Here is a 16,190-nt window from a genome sequence, read left to right on the forward strand (position 1 = left end):
TTTATTTGTTTATTTATTTATTAAAGTTTGTTTGTTTAATAGACTGCCATCGCATTGCTGTTTTTCAGATTCGTCACACTGTTTCTCTTCAATATTCTATGATGGGATGCGCAAACCTGAAAATTTTTGACACGACTGCATCAATTTCTACAATGTTTTCACAATTTTTATGTAGTTACAAATTTATTAGCATTCATTTTTTTCAAGATTGCACACGCCTTGCTTTTTTTTCATATTCTTTACATTGTTTGTCTTCAACCTACAACTATGATGGGATACACAAGAATACATAATTTTGACCTGACTGCATCAATTTCTTTTCTTATTTTGATTATGGATGGGGTAAATCAAATTTGATATTTTCAGGAAGGGCCACCACGACTGCTTCTCCCATTCAATCCGTTGACACAAGATTGGAAATGCATTGGCAAGAAGCAATTTAATTTTGTGGCACCCTTTTCTTCACTCTGTGAGATAAATGCGTGACTGCACAAAAATATTTGTCATCAATCGTCCACGAGGGGGAAAATGCATTTTTGATTTGTGCATTGTAGGTTTCACTTTAGTCTGGCTACAATCATTGTTGACCGTCAAGTAGAAAACGTGCAGGACGCTTATTTGATTCCAAGGATAGTGAAATTTAAGCATGACAAATGAAATGCCTCGCTCATAATGTCATCTTGGCTTGTCTTCCTTGAGTTATGTGCATTTATGTTGTTTTGGTCGCTGTGTGATTTGGTAAAAAAATGCAGAGTCATTTCAAACCATATCTGAATAAGACACAATAGCAATTCATACACTTTTTTATGATATCCAAAGCTTATACTGTATGTTTTGAAAATGTAATATAATTTAATATCAGCAAGTTTATTCACAATGTTATATTATTTTACGCACAAGGAATAAAATGTCCCTTTTAATGTAGTAGGCACAAACAAAATTGACCAGCATTATGTCTGGGATTGCATATCAGATTTCAATAGAGGGCGCAAGTCAACCAGGAAAAAAATCTTCCATTTCCCTCAAAAAATTTGCAATCAGAGAGTTGCTATGGAAACCACAGACCTCCTGTAACTAGATATTTTTTAAACATAAGGGGGCACTATGCTGCATATAAACACCAAAATGCAAGCATCATATTTCTCAATAAGAAAAATTTCTCAAATCAAAGAGTTTCCATGGAAACCACAGACCTACTAATACTAGATTTTTTTAACAAAAGAGGGCGCTATGCCATATATTTATAAACATCACGATGCAAGTATTGTATTTCTCAATGAGAACAGTTTCTCCAATCAGAGAGTTGTTATGGAAACCACAGACCTCCTGATCCTATATATATTTTTTTAAACAAAAGAGGGCGCTATGCCATACATAAACATCAAGATGCAAGTATCGTATTACTCAATTTGTTACATGTTATGGGGTCTGCTATCTTAGGTCAATTAATCTATGCAACACAAAAGATCTGTAGTGACTAAAAAATGATATGATTAAATACGTGTAAATTTTATTGGATGTTTTACATTTTTCTCTCTTTCCCAAAGCATGTGAGCCATTGCTAAGGACAACAGGGTTTTCACCATGCAAAAGCTAGTAAATCAAGCCGATGCGCAGCTTCTTATAAATGAATTTCAAAATTTATCAAGTAAATCCATTTAAAATGCTCCTGGTGGCACAAAATGGCTTTTAAAATAAAATATGGGTTGTTGAGGTCTAAAGATGAATGATGTTACCAATGCAACCAACAGAGGGCGCTCATCAAAATCTCCTATTGACACAGCACACATTTCTTCTTGATCACAATAAAAAATGTTTTTAAACCATCAAATCAAAATGCCATGTTGCAGAACTTTGAATAGTAAATACTTCGGTCTTCGAAACAAAAAACAAAAAAATAACTAACAAATTGGAGACGGATGAACAGGGATACACTAATTCACAATTCTGTTTTAACATCCCCTCATGATCACTGAATAATGACCAATCAAAACAACTGAAGACTGCTGGAATCACTATTTGTGTACTGACAACAGAGGGCGCTCATCCGGATTTATAGTCCAGCCAGCCTTACTATCCGCTATACACATTTCTTGATCACAATATCAAAATGTTCACCAAATTTTGTGATATTGTCGAAGTAGTATTGTTTTTGAATTTTATTTTCCATATAGATCATAACAAATTCCCTCAATTATTTCATTAAAATTAAGTCCACTTTGTCTCTGAAAACATGGTGCAAAATCTGAAGAGGGTTCCATATTATTGTATTGATAGGAGAGGGTTTTCTTCAAATGTTATGAAATTTAGACACCCCAGTTCTACACAAAATATACAGTGTGCAAAATCTTTGATTTAATATCAATCAATTTAAAGGCACTCGGACACTATTGGCCGAAATAATTTTTAGTGTAAAAACTTACTTGCTAAGAGCAATGGAGAGCTGTTGATAGTATAACAAATTGTGAGAAACAGCTCCCTCGCTCTGCAGTTCTTTTTGAGAAAGACGTCATTTCTCACTAAAATATTTGAATTGAATTCGAGACCTTAGCCGAGCGAGGTCCCAAATTGAATCAAATTCATTTGAAAGCACACAACTTGTCAACACATTATTTCTTCCATTATTCTCTCGCAACTCGACGACCAATTGAGTTCAAATTTTCACAGGTTTGTTATTTTAATTATTTTATGCATGTTCAAGATGTTGAGAATTTCCTAGCAATGCCGACATGATGGACATAGGTAAAATGCTGTAAAATTTTAAATAAACTCGGTCGCACTAAATACCGACAACTCATGACCCCACGACAACAATTTTTAAATGCACTTTAACAGAACATTTGATTAAAAGTCACCCGTTAAATATATGCACAAGAGTCATATGCACCTAAATCACTTTCAAACTGTTGTAAAAATTGTATTTTCAATTGTAAAAAAAAGTTTTTGTTACCCCGAATTTAGTAACGAACCGAAATAATTCGCCGTGTTGTCTTTCGAAGTACCTGGATGATTCTATTACACTGCAGGGGTAATTTGTAAGGGCTGAGTTGTATTTTTATATCTTTGGTATTAGCTGCTGTTTTTTTCTCGCAAGTAACTACACTGCCACTCTGGAATTTGAAGTAACTGGGGAGATTTAAATATAATATTTTTCAACTCCATGAGAGGCACACAAAATGGGTAAAAATCATCTTGCATGTTATATCACCCCTGCGGTGTAATGGAATCGTCCAGCTACGTCGAAAGACAACATGGCAGATATTTCCGTTCGATACTAAATTTGGGGTAAAAAAACACTTTTTTTTACACAATTAAAAATTCATTTTTTGAACAGTTTGAAAGTGGTTTAGATACATATGACTCTTGTGCATATATTAAACGGTTGACTTATATGTTTAAATATTCTGTTAAAGTGCATTTAAAATTGTTGTCGTGAGTTGTCGTTAGGGTGAGGGGTCGTGAGTTGTCGGTATTTAGTGCGACCCATCAAACTTACTAAGCTGGTAACTATACTAACCCTAAGGGGGAAAAAAAATACATTTTAACAATTAAAAAATAACCCACAAAAAAAGGACAAAGTGACAAATTAGTTACACAGTGTTATAATATTATACACACATCACATTGTTGTAATCGTACGCGTTGAAAGATGGAGCGGTACGAAATAATACTACTCTGTGCTACATCTAGTACTATGGATGAAGAAAATCATACTAAATACACTAGAAAATAGTACCTAATATAAAAATCTCTCCCACCACTTCTGCTTGTGGTTCGGCCACACACGCTAGCTGCAGCGCCACCAACGCGTTGCGACAACTCGACCGTCGTACCCCACAAACAAAAACCCGTACATTTCCTCAAAATAATACAATTATCGTAAACCTGCTACTTTTTATATCATACTGACGTTATATTAAATATATAATTGTAACAGCATCAAAAACATGTCAATTTTTACAGCACGTAAAGGACAGAAAACGAATTTTTCAAAGAAATATTTACTTACTTCAGGTTGAAGTGCAGTGGTACCCGGAAAAAACATGCACAAAGAGATTGAATACACAATTAGGCGCCGTCGATTGTACATGCGCAATACGGTATGCACTGGGTGATAAAAATATGAAAGAACGCGCCCGCGCGTGCGCGTGCTTTACCCGAGTTGCCTATTGTCGTTTGTTTAACTGAACCAAAACGTGATAAAATATTATCAAAAAGTAATGTAAAATATATATGAATAACTATTTTTATGATTTGGAAGTATTTTTATGCTTTTTTTTTTATAATTTCATTTATATAACCTGTATAGTTTGAACTACTTTCTTGAATTAAGCATTATTAGGGACAAGTAAAAACTATGGTAAAGCAGCAGTTAAAATGGCCGCCTCCATGTTCATGCACCACCGAGCGGTTGTTATGTGGAACGATCTAAAACTATTGCGGTATGTCTTGTTTGTGACCCTCTGCATGTTTTCCTCTTATTAAAAATAGACTGGTGATAGTCGTAGTGTTTGAACTATGGTTTAACAAGAACAAAAACTGTCTGGCCTGTGCGGTACAGCCGATGCAAAGCGAAGGTAAACAGTTTCTCAGCGACAGTGATGAGTGAGATTAATGAATTGATTTATAAATTATACTGCCCTCTATCGACAATGACATCAAACAATTATAATAACATTGGAAAATATTTTTAAAATAACAAAAACAAATTTAAATGCGAACTGTCCATATTTGTGTGTGTGCATTTTTAAGTAGCATTATTTCAAAACTCCTTATTCAGAACTTGATTTATTCATTTAGTGATTAATTATTTCGTGATTGGACATCATGACATTGTTGGTTGAAATGAAATTGATTGAATTTGAAGTGATTGAATTTAGCCTAACAAGTAATTATTTTTTAACAAGTAACAATTTTTATCATTCCTTAATTTTGTTTTCTTGTCCGGGAGGCTTTTCTGGTCAATGTTATAAAACACATATTAGTAACAAATGATTTGACAATGCTTTTTGTGCAAAGGTTTTTTTAAATTATAAATTTCCTGGTCTCTCATTTCCAATATATAGTTTACCCTGAACTTGAGAAAGAGAATGAAGTTTTACTTTGATGAGATATGACAACGCCAGCAGAAATCTCACAAAATGGAGTGTTACCAAACATTGGCCATGGACATTTTAGTGGGAAGACCAACAATCAACGAAATGATTTGCCTGAAGAGGAGTTCATCCGACCTCGCAAGATTCCCCACCAAAACATTGTACATCGCCTGTTTCATCGGCAGACTCACCGATGCAAACCAGGAACACAATTCCACATCGCAAGATACTTTCACCAGAACGTTTTTCCAGGATTCACTGTCGTAAACGTTGAGAAGCCACCATGTTTTCTTAGAAAGTTCTCCCCAGACGGACAATACTTCATTGCCTTCTCCTCCGATCAGACCTCCCTGGAAATCTACAGATTTCAAGGACCGGCTGCGGCTTGTGATTTACTTCAAAAGATCAGCAAGAAGGCTCCAGTAGATGTTGTGGAAGCTCAAGGGATCCGTGGACAGCTTTTCCAGAGATTCTTCGCCTTACGGCATGTTGTTAGTGTCACACCAAACGGAGAACATCTCAACCGAGAGTGCAGCCTTTTTACGGACGATGGTCGCTATGTCATTGTAGGATCTGCAGCCTATGTGCCTGATGAACCCTACCCACATTTCTACGATGTTTACCGCAACAACGAGTCTGTCTCACCCAACCCCCGCTCACCGCTCGAGGATTATTCCCTACACCTGGTTGACCTGCAGTTGGGGATCCTTTGCGACTCTAGAACTTTCAAATGCGACAAAATCTTCTTGTCACACAACCAGGGGCTCTACCTCTACAAGAATATCCTCGCCGTTTTGTCTGTTCAACAACAGACAATTCACATCTTCCAGGTGACACCTGATGGAAATTTTATTGACGTCCGAACTATCGGTAGATTCTGTTATGAGGATGATGGTCTGGTTCTCGCTGCTGGTCAGGATGGGCAGCAACCCCCTCATCCATCGACCTCAAGACCCTACAGGGACACTTGTATCAACTCCTTGAAACACAGACTCCTTGCCTATCTATGGAGGCGTGCCAACCACATCGGAACACCCGGTGCAATGAGACGATTCTTCCAATACTTTGATTATTTCCGAGGGCTACGCATGTGGAAGATTCAACTACTGGATGAGAACCACCTCCTGATCAAATACGCCAGTGAAGATGTGGTGACGCTCAGAACACAAGATCCCAACTCACAACCATCCTTCTTTGTGGTTTACAACATGCTGACGACAGAGGTGGTGGCCGTTTTTGAGAATACGTCGGAAGAGCTACTGGAACTTTTCGAGAACTTCTGTGATCTTTTCCGCAATGCTACCCTTCACGCTCATGCACAGTTTACCTGCTCAGCTTCCAGCAATATCTACGCACGACAGATCCAGAGGCGGTTTAAACACACCATTATCAATGCGAGATATGGTGGACATACGGAGGCAGTCAAGAGGTTGTTAGCTCAGCTACCGATTAGCTCACAATCTTATAGTAGCAGCCCTTACCTAGACCTGTCTCTTTTTAGCTACGATGACAAGGGAGTGTCTGTGATGGAGAGGCCCAAAGCCTGTGGAGACCATCCTATAAGGTATGTTTTGTATCAAGCCGGAATTACATTTCCAGGCCTCAAAATAACCCATAGCAATTGTCGCGGTGCCCTGTGCTTTTGCTGTGGGACCTCTGCAAGGTTTCAACACATATGTAAAGTTTCCCCCATAGATACATAGCTTCTTATCAGAGAAAAATTGCTGTGCCCCAGAGCGAAGTCCAAGGCCTGTACTCCTCAAAACTACTTCATGGAAGTGTAAAAGCAAGAATTATTATTATAAACTTTCATCCAAATAAATAGTAACATTATTTGAATATCGACACCAACGAAGAATTTAATAAAACTTTAGCCCTATTTTGTAGAGCATTAGATTGTATTTTGATTTTTATAAATTTATGTTTCCTCTTGTATTATTTGTCTCCGCTGTGTTTAAGGTTTTACTCGCGTGATTCTGGCATCTTGAAGTTCAAGATCCACGCAGGGATGTTGGGCCGTCCGTCCCCGCCCTCAGCTCGCCGACTGGTTGCCTTCACCTTCCATCCCTACGAGCCTTTCGCAATATCTGTTCAGCGGACCAACACCGAGTATGTGGTCAACTTCCATGTCAGGCACCAACCTATGGACTAAGAAGAAGCCCGACTTCCATTAATGATTAAATACAAAAAAATTGATATTTGGGACTAGGTGAGGTTTGCAGTAGCACCATTTAAAATCATTGTCTAGTGTTGGTTGTTGAAATAACCAGTAGTTCACAACTCGACTTTGATCAGTATGCTCTGATCGTCTTAAGGAAGACAATCAGAGCATACTAACTGATCAAACGTTGGTTGACAACTCAACGTTTTGATCAGTATGCTCTGATTGCCTTAAGGAAGACGATCAGAGCATTACTGATCAAAAGACGACCAGAGCATACTGATCAAAAGACGATCAGGGCATACTGATCAAAACGTTGTGTTGTCAACCACCACTTCTTTTCAGAACCAACAAAAATTCTTTTCAGAACCAACACTACTTTAAAGACAGTGGACACTATTGGTAACTGTCAAAGACTAGCCTCCACAGTTGGTGTATCTCAACATATGCACAAAACAACAAACCTGTGAAAATTTGAGCTCAATCGGTCATTGAACTTGCGAATTAATAATGAAAGAAAAAAACACCCTTGTCACACGATGTTGTGTGCGTTTAGATGGTTGATTTCGAGACCTCAAGTTCTAAACCTGAGGTCTTGAAATCAAATTCGTGGAAAACTACTTCTTTCTCGAAAAGTAAGGCACTTCAGAGGGAGCTGTTTCCTCACGATGTTTTATACCATCAACCTCTCCCCATTACTTGTCACCAAGAAAAATTTTATGCTAATAATTATTTTGAGTAATTACCAATAGTGTCCACTGCCTTTAAAGAGGGTTTTACTAATGGTGCTACCGCAAACCTCTCCTAAATTTACTCCCACCATGCAAAGTTTCAGATCCTACTTATATTTGGGACATTATTTTGTTGCCAATCCTTTGGGGGTTTTGCCAGAGCAACAATTTTCTAAAATGTTGTGAAAAATTTTCTCCTACTCTTTGTTTAATTGTTTATGTGTAGGGTCACTAAGCTAAAAGAAGACAAAAAGAGTAAGAGTTCTCTAATATAACAATTTTTGCAATATTTGTTAACTTAGGTTTTCTTTCAGATTTAATCTGAAATAGTATAAATGTTTATCTAAAGATGATGTCTTTCTACTTAAAAGTAAAGGAGATATCAGAAATAATTTCATTTGAATGGTTCCTTCATTAACTTTGATGAACTTTTCTCATCCATTCATAAAGGAATTATTACAACATTTTTATTAACATAATAATATGATAATGTATTCTAACAATAATGGTTTTAACATTGGCATAATGTATTATCATATAAAAAGCCAAAACAGTGGATCAAATATATTGGTTGCATGAAGAAACATAGATTTGGGCATTAATCCATTCTCAATTTCTTGATTTTATGTTAAAGACAGTGGACACTATTGTTAATTGTCAAAGACCAGCCTTCTCACTTGGTGTATCTCAACATATGCATAAAATAATAAACCTGTGAAAATTTGAGCTCGATTGGTCGTCGGAGTTGTGAGATAACTATGAAAGAAAAAACACCCTTGTCACACGAAGTTGTGTGCTTTCAGATGCTTAGTTTGGAGACCTCAAATTCTAAACTTGAGGTCTCGAAATCAAATTCGTGGAAAATTACTTCTTTCTCGGAAACTACGTCACTTCAGAGGAAGCCGTTTCTCACAATGTTTTATACTATCAACCTGTCCCCATTACTCGTCCCCAGGTAAGGTTTTATGCTAAACATTATTTTGAGTAATTACCAATAGTGTCCACTGCCTTTAACAAAAGGAACGCTGAAATTAGCTTTGATGTAGGATTTTGGGTCTTTTAAGAAAATAGTTATGCAAGGCAAGTCTTGATCATTCTAATGTTGTTAAATAAGTATTGTACGGGTCAAAAGTCCAGTGTTGTTTAGGTACACACATTCTCAACATTTTGGCTGATGTCTTCTTTTTTCAATTTTGGAGTGAACAAAGAAACATTTACTAGAAAGAGGTTAGAACCTGCGACGTCAAGATTAACAAGTTTGTGTTTTACCAACTGAGCTATCAAGTCCTAATATTGGTAGTCCCCCTTCTTTGTCAATATCTTTGTTCAGAGGTACCATCAGAAGCCATATAAACTGTTACAGCAGTGCCAGGGATCACACCCTAGTGAATAATACAACCTGGAAAGCGGCAATACAGAAATTCTGTTCCAGGTAATAAGTAAATAAACCACAAGGGTAAATTTTGATCAATTGATTGGTGGTGATTGAAAAAATATTTACTAGATCATTATTTGAACCATGACCTACCAACCAAGTTATCGAGCCTTAAATAATGGTGGTCTCCCTATTTTGTCAGCATCTTCCTTTCGTTTAAAATTTTTCTACTAAGCAGAAATGAGCAGATACAATATCACAAGTATGTGAGATGGTAGTTTGACCGATAACCTTATTCTGGTAAGCAGTAGCTAGTTTTTGTGCTTTAGCAGCTTTGTGAAATTTGGCCCTGTGCTTGTGCAACCTTAGCTAGCTGGAATACTGTCACAACTATAAAAAAAAATACTTTTCCTAACGCTGTAAACTTTTGTGCTGTTTCGTTGTTGCTTTACATGGTAATTTAAATGTTTTAACTGTCTTTTCAACAATTTCTGAACACTGGCTGCTCACGTGTGTTGTTATTGTTTCTTACGGATCAAGAAATTGGATTGTGAATAAATAAAATAAAGTTTCCTCACTTTGTTGAGAATGAATTGGAAAGCTTTATCTGTTTATTGGGGTGTGTTATTTACTTGTCAGTGTGTTTGTTTTCAGATGGGTGGGTTGGCGTGCAAAAAAATGGAATAGTAATACAACTTTGAGTTACAACAGATTTAAGAATGAAGTGCCCTGGCTCCATGCAATAACGTCATTGGTTACTTTAAAATACTAACGAGAAGCGAGCGCGAGGTGGCGCCCCAACCGTAAACAACAGAACGTGTTGGATAAAATGCTGTCTGTTTTCTGCATTGGGACTCGGGAGTGTGTGTGTTTCTCTCGCGGCTTGACTCTCGTCGTCACACAGTGTGTCAGAGGCGGTGTCATCAGTCAAGCCCACCATGGAGGTTGACCCTTTCTACAAGAACTTGCCTAAAATCGTAAGTATGCCCTGATTTCTGGTTATCAGTATTTGTTGAAGACGGCGAGCCTGGAGTCTGTCCTTACTCTATCATGGGGACTGTTCCTTGCTCTATGATCATGCTGACATTTGCTGAACAATTAATTTTTGTGTGTACGTATTGTTGGCGAACAGAGATTTAAACAAAACTTTTGTTTTAGGGTTTTTTTACGGGGGGGGGGCGTCCCCTTCTGCACCCCTCCCGAATTTGGGAATAAACCTTGTTACTCACTTAAAAAGCAATTGGACCCTTTCGGTTCAGGAAAAAAAAAAAGTTCACAGATTTACAAATAACTTACACAGTTACAGGGTTTACAGAAGGCAATGGTGAAAGACTTCTCTTGAATTATTATTCCATGAAATGCTTTACTTTTTGAAAAAACAGCAAAACAATATAAATTCTCGTTAACGAGAATTTAAGATTTATTTTAAACACATGTCATGACATGGCGAAACGCGCGGAAACAAGGGTGGGTTTTCCGTTGTTTTCTCCCGACTCCCATGACCGATTGAGCCTAAATTTTCACAGGTTTGTTATTTGATATAGAAGTTGTGTTACTTTTTTTCTCTTCTTTTTATTAGGATTTTATCTGATAATTTAAATAATATTCCTTTATTTATCCTCTGATTTTACAACAAAATTGAACTAGATTCTATTAGATACTAAAACTAAAAGAAATGCTTACTATTAAATTTTTCTTCCCTGTTGTTTGCCTCTCTCCCTGCAGGAATTACATGCACACATCAATGGTTCTATTAGCACTGAGACAATCGAGGAACTTTTGGCGAAGAATCAGCAAGAAGGAAAGCAGCAACTAGACATAACAGCATTACAAAGATGGAAGGCTGGCTTGGAGAAAGGAGAGTCAATGACTTTGGATGGGTAAAATAAGCTAAGAAGGCCAAAGGGCATTTTGGCTATTGGCTACAGCTATTGCTTTTGGCTACGGGCTATATACAAATACAGCTATTGCTACAGCTATTGGCTACAGTTGGCTCGGCTAATGACTACAACTTTGGCCCTTTGACCCTTTCAATACTACATTTTTTATAGGCTACAGCTATTGGCTACAGCTATTGGCTACAGCTATTGGCAACAGCTGTTGGTTTTAGCTATTGCTTTTGGCTACAGCTATTGGCTATGGGCTATACAAATACAGCTATTGCTACAGCTATTGGATACAGTTGGCTACAGCTAATGACTACAACTATTGTATACAAAATATGGTTATTAGTTACAGCTATTGGATTCAGCTATAGGCTACATCTATTGGCTACAGCTATTGGCAACAGCTACTGTCTACAGCTATTGGCTACAGCTATTGGCTTAACTGACCTCAACCCTGCCGTCTGGTGTAAAATTTCAAGCCCTGTTTAACAATTAGTTATAAAATTGACTTGGTTACAAATGAAACAATTACAAGCCTATCTTTCTTTAATCTTGCATCAGGTGCTTTGATATGTTCAGGCTTATCCACCAGTTGGTGGACAACCGCGAGGCAGTTGCCATAGTAACTCGCAATGTTATCAGGGAGTTTGCGGAGGATGGTGTCAGATATCTCGAGTTGAGGAGCACCCCGAGAGATGTACCGGAGACGGGTAAGGAGACCAGGGGTCAATTTCAGAAAGCTGTTTAGCAGAAAATACTGCTCAGCAAACTTCTTGGCTGAACAAGAATTAAATGAGTGGGTTACCGATGGCAACAGTTTACACTTCGTGTTGGCTGGTAACTTGTTTCTGCTAAGCAGGGTATTTTTGTGCGTAGCAAGATTTTGTGCTTACATGCTTAGGAACAAAAAGTTGCTAAACGCACCATTATGCTTACCAGAATATTGTTTCCATCAGTCAAAATACCATCTCACATCATCTGTGACTGGTATCCTGCTAACTTTTGCTAAGCAGATAATTGAAAGAACAAAGAAAAAAGAACAGAAGAATACACACCCATGCATTCAGATACATCTGAATTTGTCACCACATCAATATTTCAGTGGGTTTGTTTACCATATAATCAAGGTAAAGTGAGCCTTTTGACAAATGGTCAAATTTGTTGTTTGAGGACAGATGGCTAAAATTATACCCTGCTTTAATTTATCACAATTGTTGTTTTGTCAGGAATGACCAAGAGAAGTTACGTGGAAAGTGTACTATCTGCGATACATGAGAGTAAAGATGCTGGACTTGATATTATAGTGAGGTTAGTTCATTCACAAGTAAGTCGGTTGATTGGCTGCATATTGCGCCATCAGCACCTTGTAAAGCATTACATGGTGCTTTGTAAAAAGGAGTAGCATTGAGCATCACCGAGTGAGGTAGATGAGCGCTGTATAGAATCCTACAATATTATATGGACAGGGCTCTGGCTGGATTTCATTGGTTAAAATTGGTGATGCAAATACCAGATTTGATTTTTTCATATTTATTATATTTTTGTTTACAGGTTGATATATGTTGGATGAAGCAAAAACCTCACACACCATAAACTGCTTTAAATCTCGGTGATCAACAAATAAGCTTTCCCTCACCTTTTGTGCACTATATTTTACTTGTTAATCACAGAATGCATAAAACAATTGCTTTAACAGATGTTAAATTTGCATCGGGGATAAAGAAATTCATTTTGGTTTTACTCATATACACACCAATGTGTGTTTAGCGCTGTATACTCAGTACTTTCCAGAGTTCTGTGGGGAAAAAAAATCACTGTAATTTATTATTACTCAGGTGGGATTCGAACCCATGACCTTTGCAGTTCTAGAGCAGTCTCATACTTTTCCCTGCAGGTTTATGATAGCCATCGACAGGGGAAGAGATCTCAAGACTGCACAGGAGACGGTTAAACTTGCCAAGGAGTTCTACGCCTCCAGTGGTGGGGTTGTGGTTGGACTTGACTTAAGTGGCGACCCAAATGTATGTATGTTGAGACCAGTGTTAACCATGTATAGCTATAAGACCAGTTTTAGTGGTGGGCTAAAAGTCCAATCGAAATTTAGTCCACCAAGGGCGAGCGTTTCATGGAATTGTTCATGTCTAGATATGGGGCAATCATTGTTAACCTGACGGACATTCTAATGTTCGTTTACATATTTTTCTAGGGGATCAAAGACATTGTTTGGTAAATTGCTCATTTGCTACTGAAGTGGCACTGCAGAATGCACTGCAGGTGGTTGCCTCCAAGTTGCCTCGTGTGACTAGGTCATAAAATTGAGTGTTATGTGATCTATGAGGGAATGGTTGCAGAATTGTGTTTTAACTTGGAACCTGTATGGAGATCTGCATATAAAACCAAAATCAAGCCAGAATATTGGCTTACACTATCATTCCAACCTGTACATAAAAACCTGATGATAGTGTCCATAATTGTAACCACCATTTGTTTGTCCGTTACAGAAGAATGATGCCAGAGATTACATCCCTTTTCTAAAAGAAGCAAGAGAGAGTGGTTTGAAATTGGCACTCCACACTGCAGAGGCGAGTAAAAGTTTTCCACTGTTAGTCAATAAAAACCACTCATTCACACAAACTGATTGCAAGGGCAAACAGGTTGGCTTGATTGTATCTTGCATCGCTTTCCACCTCTGGGACCCTGGTGCAAATCCCACTAGGGCACTATGTGGATTGGGTTTTCGGTTCCTGATTGCGTGGGTTTCTCCAGAAACATTGCCATGGGGTTTTCGTCCCGCATCTAAAACTGACCTTTCCTTCATAATCTTCTCTCCATCAACTTATTGGCCAGTAAAGTGATAAAGTTCGCTTTTCTGAGAGCCTATTGGCTTCACAACCAGAATCAATAAACGAGAAGTATTTTGTTCTTGTACCTCTAGATTCGCAATGTCACAGAGAGTCTAGCGCTCGTCCAGCTTCCTCCAGATAGAATTGGACATGGGACATTCTTGCAGCCTGGAAACGGTGGATCACAAGAGATAGTCAACACAGTAATCAAAAATAAAACTCCATTAGGTAATTACAATAGGAGACAAGCCGTCCTCAAATGCTCAAGTATATCTACCCCCTTGGCCCATTGGGAGACTTTTCACCACTAGGTCAACAGAGTTGTTGCTAAAAGGGCATCCAGTGTGCATTTCAGCTTGATTTCCCATCTTGTGACAAAAGCACTCTGAATGTTTTAATACTCCCTCAATTCTGCTTAGATTTCCCTTTGTGCCAGTGTTCCTCTTTGTCAAGTTAGATCTATTCACAGTTTCCCTTTAGGTTCTTTGAAATGTATAAAAAAAGCCATTCGCAAGTTGCCCAATTTTCTATTTCCTTTCTTCCAGGCACATCTGCTTTGCAAAACCAGTTTACACCAAAGGGAAAGCCATACAAGTATATATATTTATAATTTTTGATGAATTTATCTTGTTCTTTTCTTCACAGAGCTTTGTCTTTCTTCAAACATTATCGGTCAAACTGTAACAAGTTTTGACAATCATCATTTCAAATTCTGGTATGATCGAGGCCATCCATGTGTTATTTGTGTAAGTATAGGAAGTAAGAAGTAATCATTGAGATGAGGGCTCGTTTTGGAGACAGATCCGCACCTTTCACGGCTCTTCTTACCAGGGTAGTTTGTGCTTACAGTCACCAAAAACAAGAATGTCTGCATTTACTGTGTAAGGAAAAAATGCATCGTAACATAGCACAAACACACATTCCTTGCTGTCATGTGAAATTCTATTTCTATAAATAAAGATTCTCATATTATTAATTTGTAATATTGATGCAAAGCCAAACTTGCATTGGGAAATGTACATAATTATTTGTATACGAGCCTGAACAACAATTTGCAACAAATGGAGGCAATTATTTTAACTAAATATGGTAGACACATAGGGGCAGGGGGATTATATAGGGTCTACTAAAAAGAAACAGTCCGATGATATTTAAAGGCAGTGGACACTTGGTAATTACTCAAAATAATTATAAGCATAAAACCTTTCTTGTTAACGAGTAATGGGGAGAGGTTGATGGCATAAAACATTGTGAGAAACGGCTCCCTCTGAAGTTTTCAAGAAAGAAGTAAATTTCCACAAATTTGATTTTGAGACCTCAGATTTAGAATTTGAGGTGTCGAAATCAACACAACTCCGTGTGACAAGGGTGTTTTTTTGTCATTATTATCTCGCAACTTCAACGACTGATTGAGCTCAAATGTTCAACGGTTTGTTATTTTATGCATATGTTGAGATACACCAAGTGAGAAGACTGGTCTTTGACAATTACCAATAGTGTCCACTGTCTTTAAAAGAGCAAGTCAAACTTTTCCTTCTCATGTTTTTGTTTTCTAGACGGATGATAAGGGAATATTTGCCACCAGCCTTTCCCAGGAGTACCAGATCACTGCCTCAACGTTCAACTTGACCCGAGACCAGGTGTGGGAACTCTCGCTCAAAAGCATCGAGGCAATATTTGCAGATGATGTGATGAAAGATAAACTCAGGAATCTTTGGGCCAACGAAAAGTCTAAATTTGAGTTTACGTGAAGTATTCAAGTTGTTTTAAGTGCAAAGGATTAAAAGAGAATAACAGGGTTTTATACACAAATCAGTGGATTTGTTCACAAAATGGAGGTGGATTGTTAAGAGTTTCCGATGGTGTTTATTTGTTATTTCGCACAATGGAAATGGAAACAAAACAATTTTGACAGTTGGAAATTTGGGTACATTTCACGGTGTAGATATCCAAACTGAGTTAACTGATAAAATACAAGCTAACAAACGTGTGCAAACATACTGGTGCAGTCTCACACAAGGTAAAATTCAAGGTCTTGCTTCCAAGAAACTTCTGGACATGGTTATTAAAAAGTCGATAAATATAAGAAGTAAGGCAT

At 37.6% G+C, this 16,190-nt stretch overlaps 2 protein-coding genes across 3 annotated transcripts; both read left to right on the forward strand.

Annotated features, from left to right (window-relative positions):
- The first annotated feature begins 4,374 nt into the window (after positions 1 to 4,374).
- LOC117295259 (DET1 homolog) lies at positions 4,375 to 7,453 on the forward strand. 2 transcript variants are annotated; one of them, XM_033777803.1, is made up of 3 exons: positions 4,375 to 4,442; positions 5,067 to 6,660; positions 7,056 to 7,453. In XM_033777803.1, the coding sequence occupies exons 2-3, from the start codon at positions 5,114 to 5,116 to the stop codon at positions 7,246 to 7,248; spliced, it is 1,740 nt and encodes a 579-aa protein (XP_033633694.1). In that variant the 5' UTR covers positions 4,375 to 4,442; positions 5,067 to 5,113; the 3' UTR covers positions 7,249 to 7,453. The 2 variants fall into 2 exon arrangements, with proteins under 2 accessions (XP_033633694.1, XP_033633693.1); XM_033777802.1 differs by having other exon boundaries at positions 4,387 to 4,577.
- A 2,735-nt stretch (positions 7,454 to 10,188) lies between these two features.
- Positions 10,189 to 16,096, forward strand: LOC117295448 (adenosine deaminase-like protein). Its single transcript, XM_033778113.1, has 9 exons — positions 10,189 to 10,340; positions 11,089 to 11,243; positions 11,811 to 11,959; positions 12,476 to 12,557; positions 13,144 to 13,270; positions 13,751 to 13,831; positions 14,185 to 14,320; positions 14,738 to 14,838; positions 15,649 to 16,096. Exons 1-9 carry the CDS (start codon positions 10,302 to 10,304, stop codon positions 15,841 to 15,843), a joined length of 1,065 nt encoding a protein of 354 aa, XP_033634004.1. The 5' UTR covers positions 10,189 to 10,301; the 3' UTR covers positions 15,844 to 16,096.
- The last annotated feature ends 94 nt before the right edge of the window (positions 16,097 to 16,190 follow it).

Source organism: Asterias rubens, chromosome 10 (genome assembly GCF_902459465.1).
Source record: "Asterias rubens chromosome 10, eAstRub1.3, whole genome shotgun sequence".
Taxonomy (NCBI): Eukaryota; Metazoa; Echinodermata; class Asteroidea; order Forcipulatida; family Asteriidae; genus Asterias; species Asterias rubens.

Excerpts from the sequence above, each read along its gene's own strand:
- LOC117295259 (XM_033777803.1), top strand. The coding sequence starts at position 5,114 with ATGACAACGCCAGCAGAAATCTCACAAAATGGAGTGTTACCAAACATT. Across the intron at positions 6,661-7,055 it reads TGTGGAGACCATCCTATAAG|GTTTTACTCGCGTGATTCTG; the intron begins GTATGTTTTGTA and ends GCTGTGTTTAAG.
- LOC117295448 (XM_033778113.1), top strand. The coding sequence starts at position 10,302 with ATGGAGGTTGACCCTTTCTACAAGAACTTGCCTAAAATC. Across the intron at positions 11,244-11,810 it reads GAGTCAATGACTTTGGATGG|GTGCTTTGATATGTTCAGGC; the intron begins GTAAAATAAGCT and ends ATCTTGCATCAG. Across the intron at positions 13,832-14,184 it reads TGGCACTCCACACTGCAGAG|ATTCGCAATGTCACAGAGAG; the intron begins GCGAGTAAAAGT and ends TTGTACCTCTAG.